The 24,107-nt window shown below is 43.4% G+C and overlaps 1 protein-coding gene across 2 annotated transcripts in view; it reads right to left on the reverse strand.

Annotated features, from left to right (window-relative positions):
• The window catches only part of PITPNC1 (phosphatidylinositol transfer protein cytoplasmic 1), a 319,349-nt gene that overhangs the window by 139,962 nt on the left and 155,280 nt on the right, over positions 1 to 24,107 (reverse strand). For both annotated transcript variants that reach the window (XM_030828300.1, XM_030828301.1), the window contains exons 3-4: positions 7,443 to 7,531; positions 6,174 to 6,181 (exon numbers count right to left, since the gene is read on the reverse strand). In XM_030828300.1, the coding sequence (XP_030684160.1) occupies positions 6,174 to 6,181; positions 7,443 to 7,531 (97 nt within the window). The remainder of the gene's footprint in view (positions 1 to 6,173; positions 6,182 to 7,442; positions 7,532 to 24,107) is intronic.

Below are 24,107 nucleotides of genomic sequence, written 5' to 3' on the forward strand. Positions count from 1 at the left end.
CACTGCAACCTCCACTTCCTGGGTTCAAGGTCAGCCTCCTGAGGAGCTGGGATTACTGGCATGCGTCACCATGCACAGCTAATTTTTGTATTTTTAGTCGAGACAAGGTTTCGCCATGTTGGCCAAGCTGGTCTCGAACTCCTGACCTCAAGTGATCCGACTGTCGCGGCCTCCTGAAATGCTGGGATTACTGGCATCAGCCACCACACCTGGCCTTACTGTCCTCTTCTCCGTAGGGTGCTTTTCAGGCCCGTGTCTAATTGCTGCCTTGCTCATCAGTGCCCCCAACTGGAGGACTGTTTCTTTGGCCTGGTCCCTAAAAAAAGGATACTTGCCTTTGTCTAAAATAAATTATGTACTGCACTAGATAGCCAGGGTTAATTGTGATACACAGATAGAAGTTATTTCCTAACCCGCTAACCCCTGACTCCATGGCCTCAAAGAAGGGACTCTTAGGGACTTTCACCCTCTTAGCTTACATCGTAGATGAGATAGCCAGATTTTTTTCTTTAATTTCCTAACAAGCCCAATCCTAGAGGTCTGGTATAATAAACATAATCTTCCCTGGACTTGTCCCTGTGTTCCTAGTTATGAAATACAGTGGTTTGTACTGCCCCTTGGCCGGGACTCAGAGGAAGGTGCGGGGAAGAAAGGCTTAAGAAGGGAGATAGGGCTTGTGAGGAATGGGGGTCACTGGTCTCTAAACACAGCACCCATCAGCTCTTTGGATTACTGGGGGAGCTTGATAAGGCCCAGACTGTGAGTGCAATTCCTATCCTAGACAGTTTAGTGGCTTTCAGAAAAATACCTCAATCTCCCCATGGCCACTGCTGGGCAGATAACCTGGGTTCACCTGGGGTGACTGATGACAGACTCTCAGCTGTGAGCAGCCTTTCCTCTCTTTCTTGGCTCTTCTAAACCAGCCCTGAGTAATCTCTCTCTCATAGTGGCTCAATACGATTTGAGATTCTCATGAAAGAGTCATTTCATCCTCCCTGGTCTGTTGCAATTTTATTTTTCCACCTCTTTCATCTAAATAATTTAAAATGTTGGGTAACATTGACAACCCATCTGCCTTTGCTTCTGTCATTCTAACTAACACAAAGGTGCATCCCATTTCTCCTCTCTTGTGGATTCTTATTAAGAGAGATGCCAGTGGAGAGGGGTGGTCATGGCAGCAAAATATATACACCAACTGTATACTCTAGGTCCCTGCTATCAATTTCCTATAACTTAAGTTTTCAAATTCCTACAAACAAGAAGAAAATCCTTTGTTCTTCATTAGTACCAAGGCTGAATTGATGCTGCTGATTTATGCTCATCTAAAAGCGCACTTTTTTTTTTTTTTTTTTTAATCTCTAGAAAAACAAAATCAACTCCTTTGGAAGGCAGCCAGTCTCCTCAGGCACCTTTCTTTGCAGACTTTACCAACTTCAGAAGAAGCCACCAGTTTGGAAGAACTGGTTGAATGGTCTGTCCTCTGAAACTGTCATTGTGTTGTTCTTTGTTTACTGTATAATTAAGTTTTTTTTTTCCATAAGCAAGCTAAAGATGTTTCTCCCACTTCCTGGACAAATGGCATTTCCACATAATTCTAAACACACGCAGTCACTCACGGTGATGAAAAAGCTCTTATGTCTTGATAAATGTGATAGTGCTGAAACCCTAGATTACTCTAAATAGGCTTCTTTGCCTGGGCTTTGTCACGAATGAGGGCAGCAGGAGGTCTGAGTAATAGGCTAAAAAGTCAGATATAAGACCTAGGGGATCCTAGGATAGACATCCTTGTGCTCTGGACTAATGCTTTCCAAGACGAGACATTGGTTTGGAGGTTTCTGAGCCCTCGGGGCTGCCTCTCTGAGGAAAGGAAAGGCACCGTGATCCTAACTGGGGCTCTGACCTTGGGGAAGTTTTGCTTTGGGGCACAGAACAGGAACTATGGAGCTTGGGAAAGACAGCAAGAAGAGGTATTTAGGATTAAAGGATCAGGGGATAAAGAGCACAATTCAAAAGCATTTAAAACAGGAAAAAAGACTAAGGCAATTGAAAGCATCTGTCATAAATCCTGGGTGCAGACTCTGTAGTCAGAGTCAAGGGTGGGTTCTGCCACCAGGGCTGTCGTGGGCAGAGAGCGTGAGAACACGGCTGAATCTGAGTCAAGAGGCGGCAGCTTCAAAGCGCACACTGCGGGCCCGGAGGAGTGCACTAGAGCCAGAGAGAAAAATCCGGATCCCCTTGTTACCAGGGAGATGGAAAGAAAAGCTGTCCTATATTTGGGATGGAAAATAAAAGTGAACTAGCCAGGAACAATGTGACCTCCTCACAGAGAATTAAATCTAGACCTTGACCTGACATTGAAAACACCACGACCTGCCCTCCATGTGTCCAGGTGGCCAGGATCCACCTCCATCACTTGCCCACTGGGCCCAGAAGGAGCATGCTATGGGCCGAACTGTGTCTCCCCCAAATTCCTATTTTGAAGCCGTAATCCCAAATGCAATGGTGTTTGGAGGTGGGATTTTGGGACCTAATCAGGTAGGGATGAGGTCACAAGGGTGGGGCCCTCATGATGGGATTAGTGCCCTTCAAAGACGAGACCAGAGAACTTGCCCTGTCTCTGCCATGTGAGGGCATAGCAAGAAGATGGCCACGTGCTTACCAGGAAGACAGCCCTCACCAGGAACCCAGTTGGCCAGCACTTTCAGCCTCTGCAACTGTGAGAAATAAATGTCTGTTGCTTAAGCCCCCCGGTCTGTGGTGTTTCATTAGAGCAATATGAGCTAAGACAGAACAGGCCTCTGCAGGGGGAGTTGTACTGTCCCTTCAGGTCCAGCCCAAATGCGACCTTCTCTGAGAAACCTCCTCATATTTCTCCCTGGCAGAATCCCTCTCTCCTTCCTACAATCCTCTGTTTGCACTTCAACTCTAACACTTACATGCAACACAGGTCTTCCTTAAAATGCTGACAGTTATGTATTCATCTGCTACCACCTAATTTTCCCCATCTCTGCCTAGCTCATTCCATTCCACCTCCTGAGCCAGTCCTAACTGAGGCAGGAAGGCTCTTGGAGTGGTCCCATCAGTGCATTTGACTGTTGGTCTCAGACCTGTCCATTGAGCTGGACAAGCTCTGAGCTGAGCTGCCAGCAGAGATTCAGACCAGATGGCTGAATCTCTGGTCTGGCCTTAGAGTTCCTATGGCATGTCAATTGTAGGATGGGTTCCCATATTATACACTTCCGGCCCCCTCCCTTCCCTTGGCCCATCAGTGTGCCCTGTTCTCATGACTGATTTTTGTACTTGAGTCTCTGAGACCAGTTCTTCCACACCACCATCTCTCTCCCATAAGGTTGCCAGACAAAATATGAGACAACAATCTTTTGGCATAATTATGTCCCATGCAACATGGGGGACATTCTTATACTAAATATTGTTTACTATTTATCTGAAAATTCAAAGTTACCTGGACATTCTGTATTTTCACTTACTAAGGTTGACAACCTTATCTCCCCAGCACCATGATACTGAGTAACCTGCTTGAGTGCTGTGTACTTTTCTTCCTGTCTCCCCCTTTGGGGACTGTAGCCCTGTCCCCAAAACTCAAGGCCCCAGTGCAGAGGCCAGAACCCTTCCTTTCACACTGCAACTGCTTTATCTGGTTGGATTCCCCAGAGCCATTGATTCTGCCCGCTGGTCTGAATCTCTGCTGGCAGCTCAGCTCAGAGCTTACCAAGCCCAGTGGACAGGTCTGAGGCCAGCTGTTTCCTTGGCTAAGTCCCCTCTTGTCTCCAGAAAAGCCCAGGACTTGCTGATGACTGCCAGGCTTTGACTGGAATGTCCAGCTATTTCCAACCAGATTGTGACCCCAAATGGCAGAGATAATTGCTCAGTTATGCCATCTAGCATGATGTTTTGTACCTCACTGATGCCTAATAAATAACCATTGACTTTATTTTTTAATTTTTTATTTTTGAGATGGACTCTCACTCTGTTGCCCAGGCTGGAGTGCAGTGGTGTGATCTCAGCTCACTGCAACTCTGCTCCTGGTTCAAATGATTCTCCTGTCTCAGCTCCAGTAGCTGGATTAGCACCGTACCACCCACTACCTTTTTTTTTTTTTTTTTTTTTTTTTTTTTTTAGTAGATACTGGGTTTCACCATGTTGGCCAGGCTGGTCTGGAGCTCTTGACTTCAAGTGATCCACCTGCCTCGGCCTCCCAAAGTGCTGGGATTACAGGTGTGAGCCACTGCACCCAGCCCAAAGTCTATCTCTTGATGATTATGCAGTTGCTAGAAGCAATGAAACTAGGGGGTAGTGTTGGTGGTAGGGAACCATTTAATTGCCTGCTGTATACAGGCAGTGTGCTAACAGCTTTCTATGCATTATATTTAGGGTTGGCAAAGTTGCCTGGGGGACAAATTTGACCTGCTGCCTGGGCAAATATGACCATGCTAATTTGTTTACATACTATCTAAGGCTGCTTTTGCAGTGACAGAGACTATATGACTCACAAAACCCTCTAAAGAAAATGTTTTCCAATCCAAGGGTAGACCATTGAATCCTTCTGCTACTATCTCTAGGAAGGAGGGATTATTCTAATTTCAGAAAAGAGGAAACAGGTTCAGAAAAGTTAAGATGCTCGTTCTAGAGCAAAGGTTCCCCTGCTTCTAAAATTTTACGTTTGCATTTTGCCATAAAATTGCCTCTTTTTTCAAAGTTAGGGACATTGCAGGGGGAAATACTATATATATTCCTATGATTTCAAAAAACAAAAGATATTTTAATATCTGAGTATGATGGGATATAATTACCAACAGTACTTTGGATGAAATAAATTTAATGTTATGAAAATCTCTGAATACTATTCCTGTTTTTTCTTCATTCTGCAGAGGACTGGTGAGAACATAGTCAAGGACCAGCGTGAATTCAAGAACTGACAGTTGGGAGCCACACGCTTAGGAATTCTGGCCAGTGAGTGGCAAAACCAGAGGACAGCCAAGCCTTTCTGATGCCAAAGCCTGTGCTGGGACCATTTATCTATCTAGAATTCATGTGTTCATTCTGTCATTCAATAACTATTGATTGAGCACCTACGATGTGTTGGGTACTATGCTCCTGCCCAGGGCATGACAAATCATTTTCTTCCATTTCTCTCACCACCTCTCTATCCTTTGGCTATTTGGATTGAAACCAAAAACTCAACTTTTAACACAGCTCAGAAAATCATAACTATTAGCCAGGTGCGGTGGCTCACGTCTGTAACCCCAGCACTTTGGGAAGCCAAAGTGGGCGGATCGCCTGAGGTCAGGAGTTCGAGACCAGCCTGGCCAACATGGTGAAACCCCATCTCTACCAAAAATCAAAAAATTAGTCGGGCTTGGTGGTGCACACCTGTAATCCCAGCTACTTGGGAGGCTGAGGCAGGAGAATCGCTTGAACCCTGTAGGTGGAAGTTTCTGTGGAGCCAAGATCATGCCACTGCACTCCAGCCTGGGTGATGGAGCAAGACTCCATCTCAAAAAATAAAAAATAAAAATCATAAACTATTTTCTTGTTGTGATAGGTTGACCTGTTAGCTGCTCGGAAAAATGATCTAAATGAAAATACCACAACTCAATGATATTATAGGTTCTGTCTTTTTTTCTTTCAGTCTAAGTAATAACCCTAGAGGCTCTTAGGAAAAGAAGAAGTTTTATCAAGCCACAGTGACTGCCCAACCCAGATCTCTGTTGTGCAAAATAGTTTGCACATGTGCTTCTTCACTTTCAAGCTTCTCCAACAAGGAATCAGGACACAGTCCAGGAGTAAAAGCCCCACCTTCCATCGACAACTACCATCATCTCTTTAATATCACGTTGCTAGAAACTGTTCTTCTATTATAGTGAACTATCACCAACAAAGCAGTCAAGCTATTTAAAAATTACAAGCAAAGGCTGATTACATAAAGTGACTATCAAGGCACTTTAAATTAGGATTCACATTCTTGAACAAATGAGAACATTCAAATTATTGCATTATATATAACGATGCAATAGCCTACATTTAAATATTTCTGACTCTGAATTATTCCCTTTTAAAAATTATTACATTGATAAGACAAGTAATACAAGAGACATTCCAATTACTCCACTGATCATAGACAGAATGTTTAAAAATAATTAAATGAAACTTACTGTGTATTCTGTTTCCACATGTTCATTTGAAGAAGAGGGGAAAGAAAAAAGAGACAAAAGATGATTTAGATCATGCTTATATGCAATATAAAACCACAGAACTAACAAATACTGATGAACTATAATTACGAAAGATGTACTAATGAAACTTTCATAAATACTGAATGTCTCCATGTTTGCACTGAAATTCTTTCATGATACTTACGTGGTTGGGCTGATAAGAACGGTAAGACACGATTCAATTAGCCTATAGGCTTGTGGCTAATTAAAAACCAAAGAGTTGGCATTATAAAAGCAAATGAAAGACTAATAATTCCAGTAGAGTATTTCATTAACCACAAAGGAAATCTTTTAAGTGGAAAAGCAGCTTTTGTAACCAATAAGAAGAGCTTGTTATCGATGATGTTGAGGTGGGATTTCAAATTTTGGTGTGTTTGAGGGCAGGAACCAAACCTTCTGAGTTTTTTTGGCCAAAGTTTCTAGGACAGTATTCAGTACAAAGAGTTTATTGTCATCGCATTGCAAGTGAGAGGGAAATTGACCTTAAATATTTTCATATTATCTAATGGCAAAGGAAGTCATCTGGGGGCAAAGAGAGATCCAACAGTATCTTTTATACAAATTATAGTCAAAATTGGGAGTGGTAAAAACAAACAAGTCGTAATAAGCAACTTGTTTATAGACAAATTATACCCCTAAATTACTTGGGAATTATTGAGGAAACAGGGAAATAAGAATCATAAAACCTCTGGAAATGTCTCTATAAAGATCTTCACCTTCCTTCTCCATAAACTTTTTTTTTTTTTTTTTTGATGGAGTCTCGCTGTGTCACCCAGGCTGGTGTGCAGTGGTGCAATCTTGGCTCACTGCAACTTCCACCTCCTGGTTTTGTATTTTTAGGAGAGACGGGGTTTGACCATGTTGGCCAGGCTGATCTTGAACTCCTGACCTCAAGTAATCCACCGGCCTAGGCCTCCCAAAGCGCTGAGATTACAGGAGTGAGCCACTGCTCCTGGTCCTCCATAAGCTATTTATTTTAACTCTAAGAAGGAAGATGGAATGGCTTAGCTTAACCTCCCTGTCACCTGCCATCTCTGGGTCTGTGTTAGAAGTGTTGATGACCTACAAGTAAGAAACCAAAAAAGGAGACGGATACTACGGGGCTCCCACAAGGCCCTGCTTGGATAATCAACTGTAAATCAGTGAAATTCAACTACGCTATGTCCTTGCACACACTACATGTGGCATATGGTTGTACTAAGGACTTACCTGTAATTGTGTAGGGATAATAGTTCCAAGCCTTCTCTGTCACATAAAATATTTTGGGCACAACGGCTCTAGCCCAACTAGGCAGTTTGCTAAGAGGAAAGAAAGAAAAAAGACAATTGGAGTCTGTTCAGAGTCTCACCACACTACCACATCTTTCTGGATAAAATGCTGGAGAAATCAGGGGGATTCTGGGGCATCTCTTTTCTCCACAGCTGCCCTTTCCCCATCTCTTTGGTCTTTGTCATAGTTAATTGCTTCCTGTGTATATTCAAGTACTCTCAAAATGTGTAAAGACAGAAGGCTACAGCCTGGTGGGGGACTCCATCAGACTGTCATCCTGTCCTCTTTGGATTTGCAAAGACATGAGAATTCAGGGCCTGAAGGGTTCCATGTTTGGAGGGTTGGCCAGCCTGACCTTTGTCTCCTAGGAGTGGTATCATGGAATGTTTAAGCCTAAACACTGGCAGGAAGAGGAAGCTAATCTTAGAGATAGACGTCAGCCTAAGCAACCCATACAAGTGACCTTTTGAAAATGGACAAAAGCAACAGAGAGCAGCAACTTAAGAGATAGGAAGAAGAACAAAATACAGTTGTAGTGGGTTGAATTGTGTCTGCCCCAAAAGATAGATCCACATCTTAACCTCCAGTAACTGTGAATATGACCTGATTTGAAAATAGGCTCTTTGCAGATGTAATTAAGTTAAAGATCACAAGATGAAATCATCCCGGATTTAGGGTAAGCCCTAACTCCAATGACTGGTATCCTTATAAGAGAAAGGAGAAAGAGATTTGAGACTCAGAGACACACTGAGGGGATGGCCATGCGAGGACAGAGGCAGACATGGAAGTGATGTTGCTGCAAGCCAAAGAACACAAGAAGCTGGGACAGAGGCACGGGACAGATTCTCTCTCAGTTTCCCCAGAAGAAAACAACACCTTGATTTTGGGTTTCCGGCCCCCAGAACTGCTAGAGGATAAATCTGTGTTGTTTTAATCCACATAATTTGCAGCAATTTGTTTCGGAAAGTTGTTAGAAAGCCAATAATATGACACAGCCATTCCTCTGGAGAAGTCATTTGCAGAAAACAAATTCTCAAAAGGCACAGGTCCCAGGGTCTTTTGCAAACCAGAAAGCAATGAAGTTTTGTTTTTCTTCAGAGGCAAACCTTAGAGAATAGTGCAGCCCCAGCTAATTCCTTAAATATTATATTGAAATACATAATATTGCTATTCCTTAAGATATATCTGCATGATTTCAGTTGTTTGTTTTGTTTTGACACGGAGTCTCGCTCTGTCACCCAGGCTGGAGTGCAGTGGCGCGATCTCGGCTCACTGCAACCTCTACCTCCCGGGTTCACGCCATTCTCCTGCCTCAGCCTCCTGAGTAGCTGGGACTACAGGCACCCGCCACCACGCCCGGCTAACTTTTTGTATTTTTAGTAGAGACGGGGTTTCACCGTGTTAGCCAGGATGGTCTCGATCTCCCGACCTGATGATCCACCCGCCTCGGCCTCCAAAAGTGCTGGGATTACAGGTGTGAGCGACTGCGCCCGGCCCATGATTTCATTTTTATCCCAGCCCGATAACCAAGGGTTTCTGCCCTTCCAGAGGCTACCATTTGCTACTTTTCTACTCTGGGGCCTATAGCTAAGCATCTACGCCGCTCATGTCTAGCAGTCGATCGCATCCAGGGAGACGACGTATACTCTCAGCTCCTTAGCTACATGTTGGAAATAAGAAACATCGGCCGGGCGCGGTGGCTCACGCTTGTAATCCCAGCACTTTGGGAGGCCGAGGCGGGCGGATCACGAGGTCAGGAGATCGAGACCACGGTGAAACCCCGTCTCTACTAAAAATACAAAAAAATTAGCCGGGCGTGTTGGCGGGCGCCTGTAGTCCCAGCTACTCAGAGAGGCTGAGGCAGGAGAATGGCGTGAACCCGGGAGGCAGAGCTTGCAGTGAGCCGAGATCGCGCCACTGCACTCCAGCATGGGCGACAGAGCGAGACTCCGTCTCAAAAAAAAAAAAAAAAAGAAAAGAAAAGAAAAAAAGAAACATCAAGAAGCGGTTTTGAATTCCAAGCCGACAGAACCAGGAGGCTGGAAGGGACATGGAGCTAACAGAACCCCAAGTCTCAAACCCCTCTTGGATGCGAAATCTAAATGACAATCAGAGCCCGTAAAATACTGCGTACCTTGCCTGTCTTTTCCAGTTGTTTCTCTTATTTCTGACAGTAACCAGGCCTGGCTTTTGAAAAGACAAAGATGGACTCTCAGTGGCTGGCTGGACCTAACCCATAGCTCCGGGCTGTTAATCAGGGTTAAAACAAATAGGAAAGCAAAGTTCCCCAGAAGTGGAGTGAGTGTCAGATGAAGGCCCCTGCTCTTAGGCGGGCTCTGAGGAGTCAGCGGAAGCAGTTTGATCATTCACATAACAATCCTTCTTGCTGCTCTGATGCAGAATTTTTCACTCCTATAAAATCCTCTCTGCAGTAACTGCTCATTTCCCTTACGTTCACACTGCTCAAAAGGATGGGGTTTTTATAGCTTTCGCTGATGATGTATTCCATCCATCACCGAAGTTGGAGTGCAACTCAGGTGACGCTGACAGTGGGAAAATTGCACTGGCTCGCGTGCAGGAAACGGTCATGAGCAAAACTTCCCCTGGTTCCTTCCTGTTTGCCCCCCCACACCCTAGCGCAATATGCCAATGGTAGTGTGGGAAGATGTGGATTCTAGCTGCAGGCAGGTGATTTTCCTGTGCTTTTAATGGACTGACACAGGGTTAGAGAATCTCCCTCAAGTAAGCCAGGCATTTTTAGCTTAGTCAAAATGCATATGTCTCCCTGCAGTATTAAAGCCCATTCTCCACTGTCCTCTTGTGGGCAGGGGTTCCATCTACACTGCACCCCTCCTCAAATTCACTCCAATCCTCATGGCATAGTAGTACTCTGGGGTCCAAGTACCTCCTCGCCCCATAATTCATTTCCTATAGCAATTTAAAAGCCTCCAAGCAGAACCATACTCCTGAGCCACAGTCATTTTCTAGAAGGGAGGTGAAAATTATTGGCAATTTTCCATCCAAGTTGAGACTTTTTCTATTTGTTAATGGTCCCTCAGGACCCCAGATTCTAGAATCTATTTTAGCTGTTTCAGCCACCAACTTATATAGGACATGCAGCACGATAATCAATGACCTTTTCCATTGAGATGGCCTAAAAAACCACCATCATTTAGTCAAGATGGCTGATATTTTATGGAACTCTTCTTCCTTTTTTGGGAAACGTCTCACTCTATCCCCAAGGCTGGAGTGCAGTGGCGCAATCTTGGCTCACTGCAACCTCCGTCTCCTGGGTTCAAGCTATAGAGACAGGGTTTCACCATGTTGACCAGGCTGGTCTTGAACTCCTGACCTCAGGTGAGCCGCCCGCCTCGGCCTCCTAAAGTGCTGGGATTACTGGCATGAGCCACCGCGCCCGGCCTGAACTCTTCTAATTAGTCTGGAAAGGAGGTTCCTTCTGGTATTTTCCAGGCCAGGCATGAGAGGTATCTGCAACAAGTTCCATGATGCGCTATTTAAATATTTTTAAGCCCACCAACAGATCTCTCAGCCCCCAATTTCCTCAGAGCACATCATTATTCGAATCATTTGTCTGAGAAAGTAAAATTTAGTTTTCCCTGCAGCAATGATTTATCAGGGCCTGCAAAGGAAAATGGAATTAAATTAGTCCCCACTGTTGCTGTCACTTTCATGATGTACACTGTCACACAGCCTACAATTCCAAGAAAAAGTCTGTCACTCATGCTCACTCTCAAGTGTCAAACAAGAATCTCTCTGTTAGAAAGGCAGCAAGTTTGAATCAAGCCTCCTTGGTTTGTGGGCTAGGATCAAACCTCCAATGGCCAATCTCACCAGGGCTCAGGCTTTAGAGACACTGAGGAAAAAGAGGGGCAAAATGGTACCACAACCAGCGTCGTATTCCCCCAGATGCTTTGTCAATGCCTCCCAAAGACAGACTTTTCAAAAGCTTTGGTTTCTTACTTACTTACTTACTTTATTTATTTATTTGAGACAGAGGCTTGCTCTGTTGCCCAGGCTGGAAGGCAGTGGCACAATCTCGGCTCACTGCAACCTCCACCTCCCAGGTCCAAGCGATTCTCCCGCCTCAGCCTACCATGTAGGTGGGATTACAGGTGTGTGCCACCACGCCATACTTATTTTTGTATTTTTAGTAGAGACGAAGTTTCACCATGTTGGCCAGGTTGGTCTCGAACTCCTGACCTCAAGTGATCCACCCACCTTGGCCTCCCAAAGTGTTGAGATTACAGGCATGAGCTACCGTGCCCAGCCTGGGTTCTTACTATTAAACGTTGGTATGAAATAAAACATATCAATACACAGCCAAGTGGACAACTCAATCTGGTTTGCCTGGGACTTCCCTGGTTTTAACACCGAAAGTCCCACCTGCCAAAAAATCCCTCAGTTCCAGGCAAACTGGGATGGTTGGTCACCCTAGAACAGGGGTTCTCACTAGAGAGAGATTTTGCCTCCCACAGGAGACACGTGGCAATGTCTGGAAATTTTCGGTTGTCTCAACAGAGGTGGGGTGGAGTGGGCAGTGCTACTGGCATCTACTGAGCAGAGGGGTCCAGGATGCGGCACAACCTCCCACGATGCACAGGACAGCTGCCCCCCCCCGCCCCCCACCACCACAGCAAATAAAGATCCAGCCCAAAGTATCAGCAGCAACAAGGTTTTGAACCCTGGCAGATCGTCTCTCATGTTATAAATTCCCTAACGTTCCCGAAATCACAACTGACTTGATAAGAAGGTCCTGGGGCAGGTGTAATCTGAACTGGTCTCCGGTTAAGGGTGTTTACCTACTTCACAAAAAGCTTCTGGAGCAGAAACCTAAAGCATCCCTCCATTAGAAGCTTCTGGTACTTTACGATCCCTATGATCACAAAATTCCCCCGGTACCTAATCTCACATTGCAATGTATGCTCACTTGGGCTTTGCTCCAGGAGGTTTTGAACATCATTAGGCCAAACGTGTCTAAATAGAGTCTAATTTCATTTTCTCAACAGGGGTCAGAATTATGGTGGTCTTAACTAGAAATTTTGTTTTGTTCTTTTTTCTCTTTTGAGACAGGGTCTCGCTCTGTTGCCCAGGCTGGAGTACAGTGGCATGATTGTGCCTCACTGCAGCCTAGACTTCCTGGGCTTAAGTAATCCTCCTGCCTCGGCCTCCCTGGTAGTTGGGACTAAAGGCATGCACCACCACACCCAGCTAATTTTTAAATTTCCTTGTAGAGATGGGGTCTCACTATGTTGCCCAAGCTGGTCTCAAACTCCTGGGCTCAAGCAATCCTCCCAACTCAGCCTCCTGAAATGCTGGGATTACAGGCATGAGCCAGTGCACCTGGCCTTTACCAGAACTTAAACATTCCCAGCAGAAAAGACAGTCCTGGAATTTTCTTCTAAACAGCATACCTAAAACCTGCCACGTTCTGCACTGAGATTATGCTCAAATAACTGCAGCTCATTTTAAATAGAACTCTGCTACCTTCATATCCTCATTTCTCACTAGATAGTCCAGGAGGAATATACTGACCTTTTGTTTCCTCGTTGCACTGAAACCAGCAATTGACATCTGTTTGATTCATAATCAATTGCCCCCATCCAGTTCTATGTGCAGTGATTTCTGGGGTCTTAAAATATCTTCTCCAGCTGCTCTGATTCATTTAGTTACTCTTCTAAGTGATTGTTCCAGCTGGTCTTTTAGTTGTGCTCTTAATGTAATTGTTTATATGGCAGTAGGGAAGTGAGCAGTTTTGGGACCAGAGCCATCACCTGTGGGAGGTAGGGCTGCCGGGGCCTCCCCGGCAGGGACTGGCCAGAAACCGTGTTCCTTAAACTTGGACTCACGGGCCCCACCCTGCTTAACAAGACAGTTTGTGTCGGGATTCTGGGAAAAGGGGCCTGCCTCCTGCAGGTTCCTGGAAGGCTCAGTTTGGACAGCATCAGGGTCATGTGGACAGTGTGCTGAGAAGCCCCTGGCAAGGCGACACAGGACACACTATCATCCATCAGCAGTGAGGCAGAATCAAGGTGGAAAGCCTCCTGGAAAACCTCTGAGATCCCAACCAGGCCTAAACATTCTGTTTCTATGAGTTCCTACGGGAGCACAGGGGAGAGGGGCCCGGCAGCATGAGTCCCTGGCATGTTCTTAAGTACTGAGATGGGGACAGAATAGGATAGCATGGACTGAAAGGTTGGAAGGAAGCACCTCATGTGCTCTATTATTTTCCATAACACTTATCACCTTCTAAATATATATATACACATATATATGGTCTCCCTATATAAATAATATGTAATATAAATAAGTATACAGACTATATAAAATTATATATTCCAGACGATATACTGTTTTGGCTTTGGTTTTGTTTTGTTTTGTTTTTTGAGATGGAGTCTCACTTTGTCACCCAGGCAGTGGCACAACCTCCACCTCCCAGGTTCAAGTGATTCTGCTGCCTCAGCCTCCCGAGTAGTTGGGACTACAGGTGCGCAACACCACTCCCGGTTAATTTTTTGTATTTTTCATAGAGACGGTGTTTCACCATGTTAGCCAGGATGGTCTTGATCTCCTGACCTCCTGATCTGCCCGCCTCGGGCTCCCAAAGTGCTGGGATTAAAGGGGTGAGCCACTGCACCTGGCCAATATTACTGTCTTTTATTATGGCTATTGTGCATTGTCACTCTCAAGTGGAATGCAAGTCCCACCAGGGCAGGGATCTTTGTTCTGTTCACTATTGCAACCCCAGCACCTAGAACAGTGCGTGATGCCCAGCAGGTGTTTCTGTCTCTCTGTGTATGTGTGTGTGTATATATATGTATAGACTATGTATATAGTCTATATATTCACATAGTCAAGTAACTTGACCAGCTATTGCTAGATAAGGAGCCATCTTTCAAACATAGCATGGGCAGCAGCTTATATATTTTGGTAAAAAAGTAAAAATAAATGAATAAATGGATAGAGAGACCCATATTTTATGTTATTTATTTTGAGACAGAGTCTTGCTCTGTCACCCAGGCTGGAATGCAGTGATACAATCTCAGCTCACTGCAACCTTCACCTCCTGGGTTCAAGCAATTCTCATGCCTCAGCCTCCAGAGTAGCTGGGACTACAGGCATGCCACCACACCTGGTTAATTTTTGTATTTTTAGTAGAGCTAGGGTTTCACCATGTTGGCCAGGCTGGTCTCAAACTCCTGACTTCAAGTGATCTGCCTGCTCAGCCTCCCAAAGTGCTGGGAGACCCATATTTTAGAAGCAGGGTCTCACTTTGTCACCCAGGCTGGAGTGCAGTGGTGCCATCATAACTCACTGCAACCCTGAACCCTTGGGCTCAAGCAGTCCTCCTGCCTCAGTCTCCTGAGTAGCTAGGGCTACAGGAGTGTGCTACCACGCCTGCCTATTTTTTTTTTTTTTTTTTAAATCGTTTTGTAGTGCACGCTCCCCCCCCCCCCCCCCCCCCCCCCCCCCCCCCCCCCCCCCCCCCCCCCCCCCCCCCCCCCCCCCCCCCCCCCCCCCCCGCCTATATCTTAAACGTTTTGTAGAGACAGAGTCCCACTATGTTGCCCAGGCTTGTCTTGAACTCCTGGCCTCAAGGGATCCTCCTGCCTCAGCCTCCCAAAGTGCTGGGATTACAGGCATGAACCACCATACCCGGCCTCAATAAATATTTTTTTAATGACTAAATATTGTCTTTGTATATCTAGAAGTTAACAATGACCATAGAGATTCTTGGAAAAATAGCATGAAAATGAGCTATTTGGTCAGAGTCTATGTCTCTGATGCTTTCTCTATTGCCTGTTGCCCGGGCAGTGGAATATCCCAAAGCCACACAAGTTCTGGGCACTGAGCTTATTTTGGGGAAGATCTGGGAGAATAGGAAGCAGAAATGGGAAAGAGAGACCCAAGCCATGACCACAAGGTTCTACCAACAAGCTGTTAGGTAAAAGGACCAGCTGGTAGCTTTGCAAGCCCATCAGTTAAAAAAGAGTTTATGACTTATGAAAGCTTTATCCTCTCCTACCCAAAGCCACCAGAGGCCAGGAGACATTGCCATGGAAGGCAAGGGCCACGTAGCGGGAAAATGTTCTCTCCCTGAAAATCAATTCAGGCATTAGGCGGAATCACCGTTAGAAGCTGGCAACACTCCCTGACTGGCAGCTGCCAGCACAGCCTAATTAATCCAGCAGCCAGGGTGGTGAAGAACATGACACTTCATGGTTGAAAAACAAGCCTAAAAATAGCCTCCATCTTTTCTCCAGTGCCCCTCCACCCCCACCCCCATTCCCTCCCCTCCTGGGCTTCAGTGGGAAGGGATCCGAGAGACGCTAGCGATGAAGTGAAAAGAAAAGGTGACAAAAGAAAAGTCCACCTTCATCTGTTTCTGGGTGACAGGTTTTATTTAGAATCACTATTCTAGAATTTGATTAGTATCATGCCCCCATTCCGTGGATGCCAGTTGTAACCAGGATTTTTGAAGACGAGCCAAGGCATACTACTTACTTGGTTAACTGAACTGGATCAAAAGCCCAAGCACAGGCCGGGCGCGGTGGCTCACACCTGTAATCCCAGCACTTTGAGAGGCCAAGGTGGGCAGATCACCTGAGGTCAGGAGTTCGAGACCAGCCTGGCCAACATGGTGAAACCCCGTCTCTACTAAAAATATAAAAATTAGCCTGATGTGGTGGCAGGTGTCTGTAATCCCAGCTACTCGGGAGGCTGAGGTGGGAGAATCACTTGAACCTGGGAGGCGGAGGTTGCAGTGAGCCAAGATTACGCCACCACACTCCTGCCTGGGTGACAGAGCGAGATTCCCTCTTAACTACCAAATGTATTATTGTATTAATACTAATGTAAATGTACTAATGCATTAGTACTCATATACCAAATATATTAGGCAACCATCATAATGTACTATATGTCAACAGTATGTCAGATGCTGTAGGAGGGGGCCAGAAGATGAAGCAACCCCACAGTCTCTGGGAAATGAAAGGCATGTATTAAAAGGATGAATGGCATTTTCAAAGGACATTAGATCCAATTAAAAAATTGGCAAAGGAATAGACATTTCTTCAAAGAAGATACACAAATGGCCAATGAACACATGAAGAGATGCTCAACATCATTAGTCATTAGAGAAATGCAAATCAAAACTACAACGAGATACCACTTCACACCCACTAGGATGGCTATCATCAAAAAGACAGACAATAGCAAGTGTCAGTGATTATGTGGAGAAATTGGAGCCCTAATGCATTCCTGGTGGGAATATAAAACAGTGCAGCCACTTTGGAAAACAGTTTAGCAGTTCCTTTCTCCCATTCACTCATAGCCCAGGGCTTGGTCTGGGAACCCAGTGGGACACTTGTGTTTGGGATTTTGGAACAAGTGATGGAAAGAAAAAAGGGACAATTCAGATCTACTCAGGGCAGCTGTGGTGCTGATGGCTGCAGGCAGCAGAGGTGGGGGGTGATGAGGGCAGAATGACGCCATCTGGCTCTACTGAAAGATGGCTGTCATCATGGGGCTGTTGATTTCTGCCCACTCTTAAGCCTCCAGATGATCCTGAGGGCTCCTAACATCTTTCCATGAAATGTCCTTTCTGCTGAAGAGACTCAGTTTCTCTTGCTGGCAACTGCAGACTTTGACTGCTAAAGCCTCCTGTCTCCTTTTTGGCCTGTCTGCCACTCATCCCCCACAGACAACATAACCACCAGCCAAAGCACACCAGTGGTCGATAGATGGATGTTTACACTATCTTTGCTTAGTGATAATAATTATTGTGCACTCTAACTCCCCTTTGAGCAACTTTCTCATTTCCACATTAACTGGAGAGTAGGCTCTGATTACACAAGCTTTGAATATTTCCAGTACCTCTAATAATTACTTTAGGTGATCAATAAGGCAGTTTCTGAATGTGGTTTGACTTCCCATACAGATTGATGTAAGGAAGAGAATCCACTCACTATGCTGGCTCATGCACTTGGGTCCATAGGTCAATGATATTTGTCTGTGTACATTATTAAATGGGCACTGGGAACATCTTAGTTACGGCCGGTCCAACAATCAGGACCCACTGCCCTGTGGACTTATGAAAATGCCTTGGACGCTACCTTGATCAGGGGACAAGAACCATGACCATGGCTTATTTCTTAAGGGATTCTCTCCAATGCCTGCACAATGTGTTGTACGTTGTACATTTCAGCAAATACTCGTTTAATGAATTATGACTCTGAAGCAGCCCAACCCACAAGGCAGTCACATGACTTATGCATGTAGGACTTGACTCACCCTGAGATGGCTCTAGATTGTGATGATTAAATAATGGATTTGGTTTTCTTTTATGATTATGGGGATTTATCTAATTAATTCATATTCCGTCAATTCTTTTCTTTCTCTCTTGCTAAATCATAATCTCCCTGGTTCTAAAATATGCATCCATATTCTACCAAATACACCAAGAACTTTTTAAAATTATGAAATGGTGGACCTGGTTTAGAATGGTGCAAGCGTAACCAAAAATATTTCTTTTCTTGTGCCTCATTGGTTACATATGTATGCTGGAGGAGAATCAGGACAATCAATGTCTGATAGATACTTTGAGTGTAGAAAGTTAAGGGTTGAAAAGGATCTTCCAGGCTGTCCAGCTTAACCAGCCACCCAATATGTTCAACCGCCTATTAGATATTTGAATCTGCTTCAGGACACCCTGATGAACAGGTCTCGCTCCTGCTGAAACACCTCCAGCAACAGCAAAATCCACTATAAGGCATTCTGAGATGGTTTGTGTGCTTGGAAGTTTCTTCCTTAACCTGAGCCGAATGAAGTCTTTCTCCTGGCATTCCTACCCACTGGTCTTGGTCCCATTGGTCCTGCTAAGCGAGGTCTTATGGCATACACAGTTCTGACTCTTCTCCATCTAATGGCACCATGATACACCCAAGTCTAGCTTTTCCAGGTTAAATATCCTTGGTTACTTCAGTCGTTCTTTCTATCACTTGAGTTTCTAGTTCTTGAGTTACTAGATATAGTTTGTCTATATCCATTTTAAAGTGTGCCATTTAGGAACAGATAAAAATATTCCAAGTATGTTCTGACTAGTGGAAAATTGGGCAAGATTATCAAGTACATGGTTGTAGATATTTTACTTTACTTTTATTGAAGCAGTTGAAGAATAATGTTTGCAGCTGTGTATCTACTACATACACAGTCTTAAATTATTGTGTGTGTGTGTGTGTGTGTGTGTATATATATATATACACATATGTATAATTGCTTCATATTGAATCGTCAACTAAACCCACCATATTTCTTTCAAACAAGCCGTTGCAAAGTTATCAGTGTTTCATCCCATACGTATATAATTTGTATTTTGGGATCCAAAGATAAGACCATATACTTGCCCCTATTTAATTTCATCTTGATAGAAAATGGCTTGTAATTCCAAACTACTGAAGTTTTTCTGGATCCTCACTCAGTCTTTTATTTTATTTATTTTTATTTTTATTATTATTTTTTGAGATGGAGTCTGGCTCTGTCACCCAGGGTGGAGTGCAGTGGTGCAATCTTGGCTCTCTGCAACCTCTGCCTCCCAGGCTCAAGCGATTTTCACAGCTCAGCCTCCTGAGTAGCTGGGATTACAGGCGCCTGACACCACTCCTGGCGAATTTTTGGATTTTTTAGCTGGCAGGGTTTCACCATGTTGGCCAGGCTGGTCTCAAATTCCTGACCTCAAGTGATCCATCTGCCTCGGCCTCCCAAAGTGCTCGGATTACAGGTGTGAGCCATTGCGTCCAGCCCTCACTCAGTCTTTTAAAGTTATCATCCTTCCTGGCTGTGGGTTTCTCAAGGGTATGGAAAGGATATCTTCTAGATATTTATCCAGATGTTGGCTTAAAAACTCCAATAGGACCAAGTTCAGACTTCTGAGTCATATTACTAAATCACATTATTTCTAAGTTACACATAGAATTTTCTCTCCTGGTTGCCACTATCCATCATCCATACCCTTTGTTATTCAATCAGTCACTAATCCACCCAATTTTGACAGTAACCAGGTTCCATTTCTCCACCTAATTTACTTTTAAAATATTATGTTTAATTGTGGAGAATTTCACATACATAAAAAAAATACAAAAAATTGAGAGAAAGGTAACAGACATGCGTCTGCCACCCAGAATTTGTATTTTTTATTTTATTTTTAAATTACAGTAAAATAGACCATTTTTGGTGTACACTTCTGAATTTTAACATTACCATTCAGATTTAACAAACTAACATTTCCCTATATTTGTGATGAACTTTCTTCTTTTAAAAAAAGGAATAGGCCGGGTGCGATGGCTCACACCTGTAATCCCAGCACTTTGGGAGGCCAAGGTGGGAGGATCACTTGAGGTACGGAGTTCGAAACCAGCCTGGCCAACATGGTGAAACGCCATCTCTACTAAAAAATACAAAAATTAGCCAAGTGTGGGAGCGCACTCCTGTAATCCCAGCTACTCAGGAGGCTGAGGCACGGGTATCTCTGGAGCCCGGGAGGTGGAGATTGCAATGAGCTAAGATCATTCCACTGCACTCCAGCCTGGGTGACAGAGCAAGACTCCATCTCAAAAAAATAAAATAAAATAAAATGTTGTAGATACAGGTAAAGTTTCCTCTCATGCCAACTCATTCCTCTCCCTCCCCAAAGGTAACCACAACCTGAGGGTGGTTTCTCCATGTTTTGGTGCTTTTATTACATATGTGGTTGTCTGTAAACAATATATATAAATGTAGTAATATTATGTATATCTTTAAAATAGATATAAATGGCACCATACTATATGTGTATACATACATTTGTTTTTTATTGTTGTTTTGTTTTTTTTTTTTGAGACGGAGTCTCGTTCCGTCACCCAGGCTGGAGTTCAGTGGCACGATCTCGGCTCACTGCAAGCTCCACCTCCCGGATTCACGCCATTCTCCTGCCTCAGCCTCCCAAGTAGCCAGGACCACAGGTGCCCGCCACTACGCCCATCCAATTTTTTATATTTTTAGTACAGACGGGGTTTCACCGTGTTAGCCAGGATGGTCTCGATCTCCTGACCTCGTGATCCGCCCGCCTCGGCCTCCCAAAGTGCTGGGATTACAGGCGTGAGCCACCACACCCGGACTTGTTTTTGTTTTTTGCAGCTGATATATTGCACATTATGCTGTGCATTTGAAATTTATCAAAGTATGTCTAGTTCATTAAGTTGACCTGCTGTGGAATTTTCCATCACATGAATGTGCCATAATGTATTCCCATTCGCAGATATTTGAATTGCTTCCATTTCTTTTCTATTGCATACAGCATTAGGACTAATCTCCTGGTAAATGTCTCCTTGTGTACAGTGCAAGAATTTTTCTAGGGCTCTACCTAGAAATATAATTGTTAAGGGGAATGTATATATGTTTTCAACTTTTCCAGTTGCTGTCCATTGCTCTCTAAAGAGGTGGTATCAGTTTATATCTCTTACTAGCATTGGAAGTGAGTTGTTTTTGCATATCTTTGGGAACACCTGGAATTATCAGATTTTTTAAATTTTTGTCTATCTGATGTGTGTAAAAGAGGATGCTATTGCTGTTTTATTTTGTGTTTTCCTGTTTTCTAATAAGGTGGGAATTTTTTTCATGAATATATTAGCCATTCACATTTCCTCTTTTCTGAATTGCACGTTCAATCCTTTGCCCATCTTTTGATTGGATTATTGTCTTCTTTATTTCAAATTTTTAAAAAAAAGGATCTATAAGAGTTTTTTTTTTTTTTAATTAAATACTAGTCCTTGGTCTACATGTGCATTTTGAAATACTTACTTCCAGGCAAGGATGGTTCTTTTAATTTTGGTATCTTCCACTATGCAAAGGTTTTTTGTTGTTTTTTAACTTTTCATGTGTGTGTCTTTTGCTATGCAAAGGCTCTTAATTTTAGTGTTGTAATATTAATGATTCCATTTATTTATTTTTTATTTAATTAGTCCTAGTCTACTATCCAAGTAATATAGCTATTTACATATATTTTCTTCTGATTTTTTCACATTTAGGGTTTTAATCAATTTGGAATTTATTTATTTATTTATTTATTTATTTATTGAGACAGGGTCTTGCTCTGTTGCCCAGGCTGGAGTGCAGTGGTACGATCTTGGCTCATTGCAACCTCCACCTCTAGGGCTCAAACAATCCTCCCACTTCAGCCTCCTGAATAGCTGGGACCACAGGTGTGTGCTACCACACCTGGCTAATTTTTGTATTTTCTGTGGAGATGGGGTTTCGTCATGTTGCCCAGTCTGGTCTTGAACTCCTAGGCTCAATCGATCCTCCCACCTTGGCCTCTCAAATTGTTGGGATTCTGTACAGGCATGAGCCACCATGCCCAGCCATGGAGTTTATTTGTGTGTGTAGTGTGAAGGAGGGCTCTAGTCATTCTTCCAATTAGAAGCCCAGTCATCTCAACATCATATTCTGAAGAGTTCATCTTCCCCTCAATAATTTCTTATGCCAGCTCAATTAAATACAAAGCACTAATAGTGGCTTGGATCTGTTTTGGAGCTACTTTGTTCCATGAGTTTAACTCTGCTCTAGTACCCCACTGCCTTAATTACTTATATAATTATTTAATTAGCTTTATAATGATATCTGGTAGGTCAAGTCCCTCCTTCAACTTTCCAAATTGTTCATATGAATTTTACAAATGTCTCCTCCAGTTCTATTTTTTTTTTTTCTTTTTGAGATGGAGTCTCGCTCAGTCGCCCAGGCTGGAGTGCAGTGGCGCGATCTCGGGTCACTGCAACCACCACCTAGCGGGTTCAAGTGATTCTCCTCCCTCAGCCTCCCAAGTAGCTGGGACTACAGGCGTGTGCCACCATGCTGAGCTAAGTTTTTGTATTTTTAGTAGAGACAGGGTTCCACCATATTAGCCAGGATGGTCTCAATCTCCTGACCTCATGATCTCCCACCTCGACCTCCCAAAGAGCTAGGATTATACAGGTGAGCCACCGCAGCCAGCACCAGTTCTATTTTTTAAAAAACAACATGTTGGCATTTTAAGTTAGATTTTTATTAAATTTACAGATTGATTTGAGATTTGATGCCAATTTTGTAACATTTCTCGTCCATGAATATGGTATATTTCACTATTTGTCTAGGGCTTTTAAAACATCTTCCACCAATGTTTTATGTTTTTCTCCAAAAAGATTTTGCATATCTTACAGACTGATTACTGGGTAACTTTGTTTCTTTTTCTATTATAAACAAAAAAATTTTTAAATTATATTTTCCGTATTATTTTTCCTGCCATTTAATAATGCTGTGGATTTTACTATATGGATTGTACCCAACAATCTTGCTGAATTCTCATATTGATGTTAACAGCTGTAGAAATGTCTGAAATTTCTATCGGACAATCATATTATCTGCAAATGATCATTTTGTTTCTTCCTTTCATCTTTATTTCTCTCTTGTTTTATTGCACTGGCTAGGACCTTTACATAATGTTGGATAGACATGGTAATAACAAGGATCCTTAATGTGTTCCTGACTTTACTCTGAATAAGTACACAGATTTATTAAATGCTAATTTCATGGGTAAATCTGATTAGGTCATGATACATTGTTATTATTATTTTTCTCTGAGGTATTTTATTCGTTAATGTTTTATATAGTATTTTTATATCTATGTTCTCAACTGAGATTGGCCTATTAGTGCTCTTTCCAGCAGTCAGCCCCCTTCCTCCCCACTTTCTTACACACAAATCATGAAGTGGGGAGATATCAGAACAGATTCTCTTTGAATAGCATAGATAGCTCCTTGAACATCCCTCTTTTTATCAAGGAGGAAAAATCTTATGTCTCATTGGCCAGAACTAGGTCACATGGCCATCTCTAGCTGAGAGGGTGGCTAGAAAAGTGAGTGTCTGACATTTCATTTTATTTTACCATTCAAATTTGTGTTTTCTATTTATCATGCTTTTTGTAGGCTTCTCTTTTTTGTTCCCAGGCCCTCTGTGGATTGATCGAGTTTTCTCTTGGAGGTTATGGATTGTTTCACTACCCCTTCAGAGATTACCTTTATATTTTGAATATGCATACTTGTCTTAGAAAATCTAAAATTAGGCTGGGCTCGGTGGCTCATGCCTGTAATCCCAGCACTTTGGGAGGCCGAGGCTGGTGGATCATTTGAGGTCAGGAGTTCAGGACCAGCCTGGCCAACATGGTGAAACTCTGTCTCTACTAAAAATACAAAAATTAGTCGGGCATTGTGGTGGTGCACACTTGTAGTCCCAGCTACTCGGGAGGCTAAGGCACGAGATTGCACCACTGCACTCCAGCCTGGGTGATGGAGCTGGCTGTCTCAAAAAAAGAAAAAAAAAAAGAAAAAAAGAAAATCTAAAATTAATCAATATTTTTTTCTAATTCCTAAACAATATTAGCACCTTAAAGTGCTTTTTACTATAATTATTACCCTCCCATCTTCTGTGTTATTGTTGTCTTATTATTACTGTTTTTAAAACATCCTACATCCATTCAAAGATTTACCTAGTTGTTTATCAATTTCTTCTTTATTATTAC

This window comes from Nomascus leucogenys, chromosome 14 (assembly GCF_006542625.1).
Source record: "Nomascus leucogenys isolate Asia chromosome 14, Asia_NLE_v1, whole genome shotgun sequence".
Classification (NCBI taxonomy): domain Eukaryota; kingdom Metazoa; phylum Chordata; class Mammalia; order Primates; family Hylobatidae; genus Nomascus; species Nomascus leucogenys.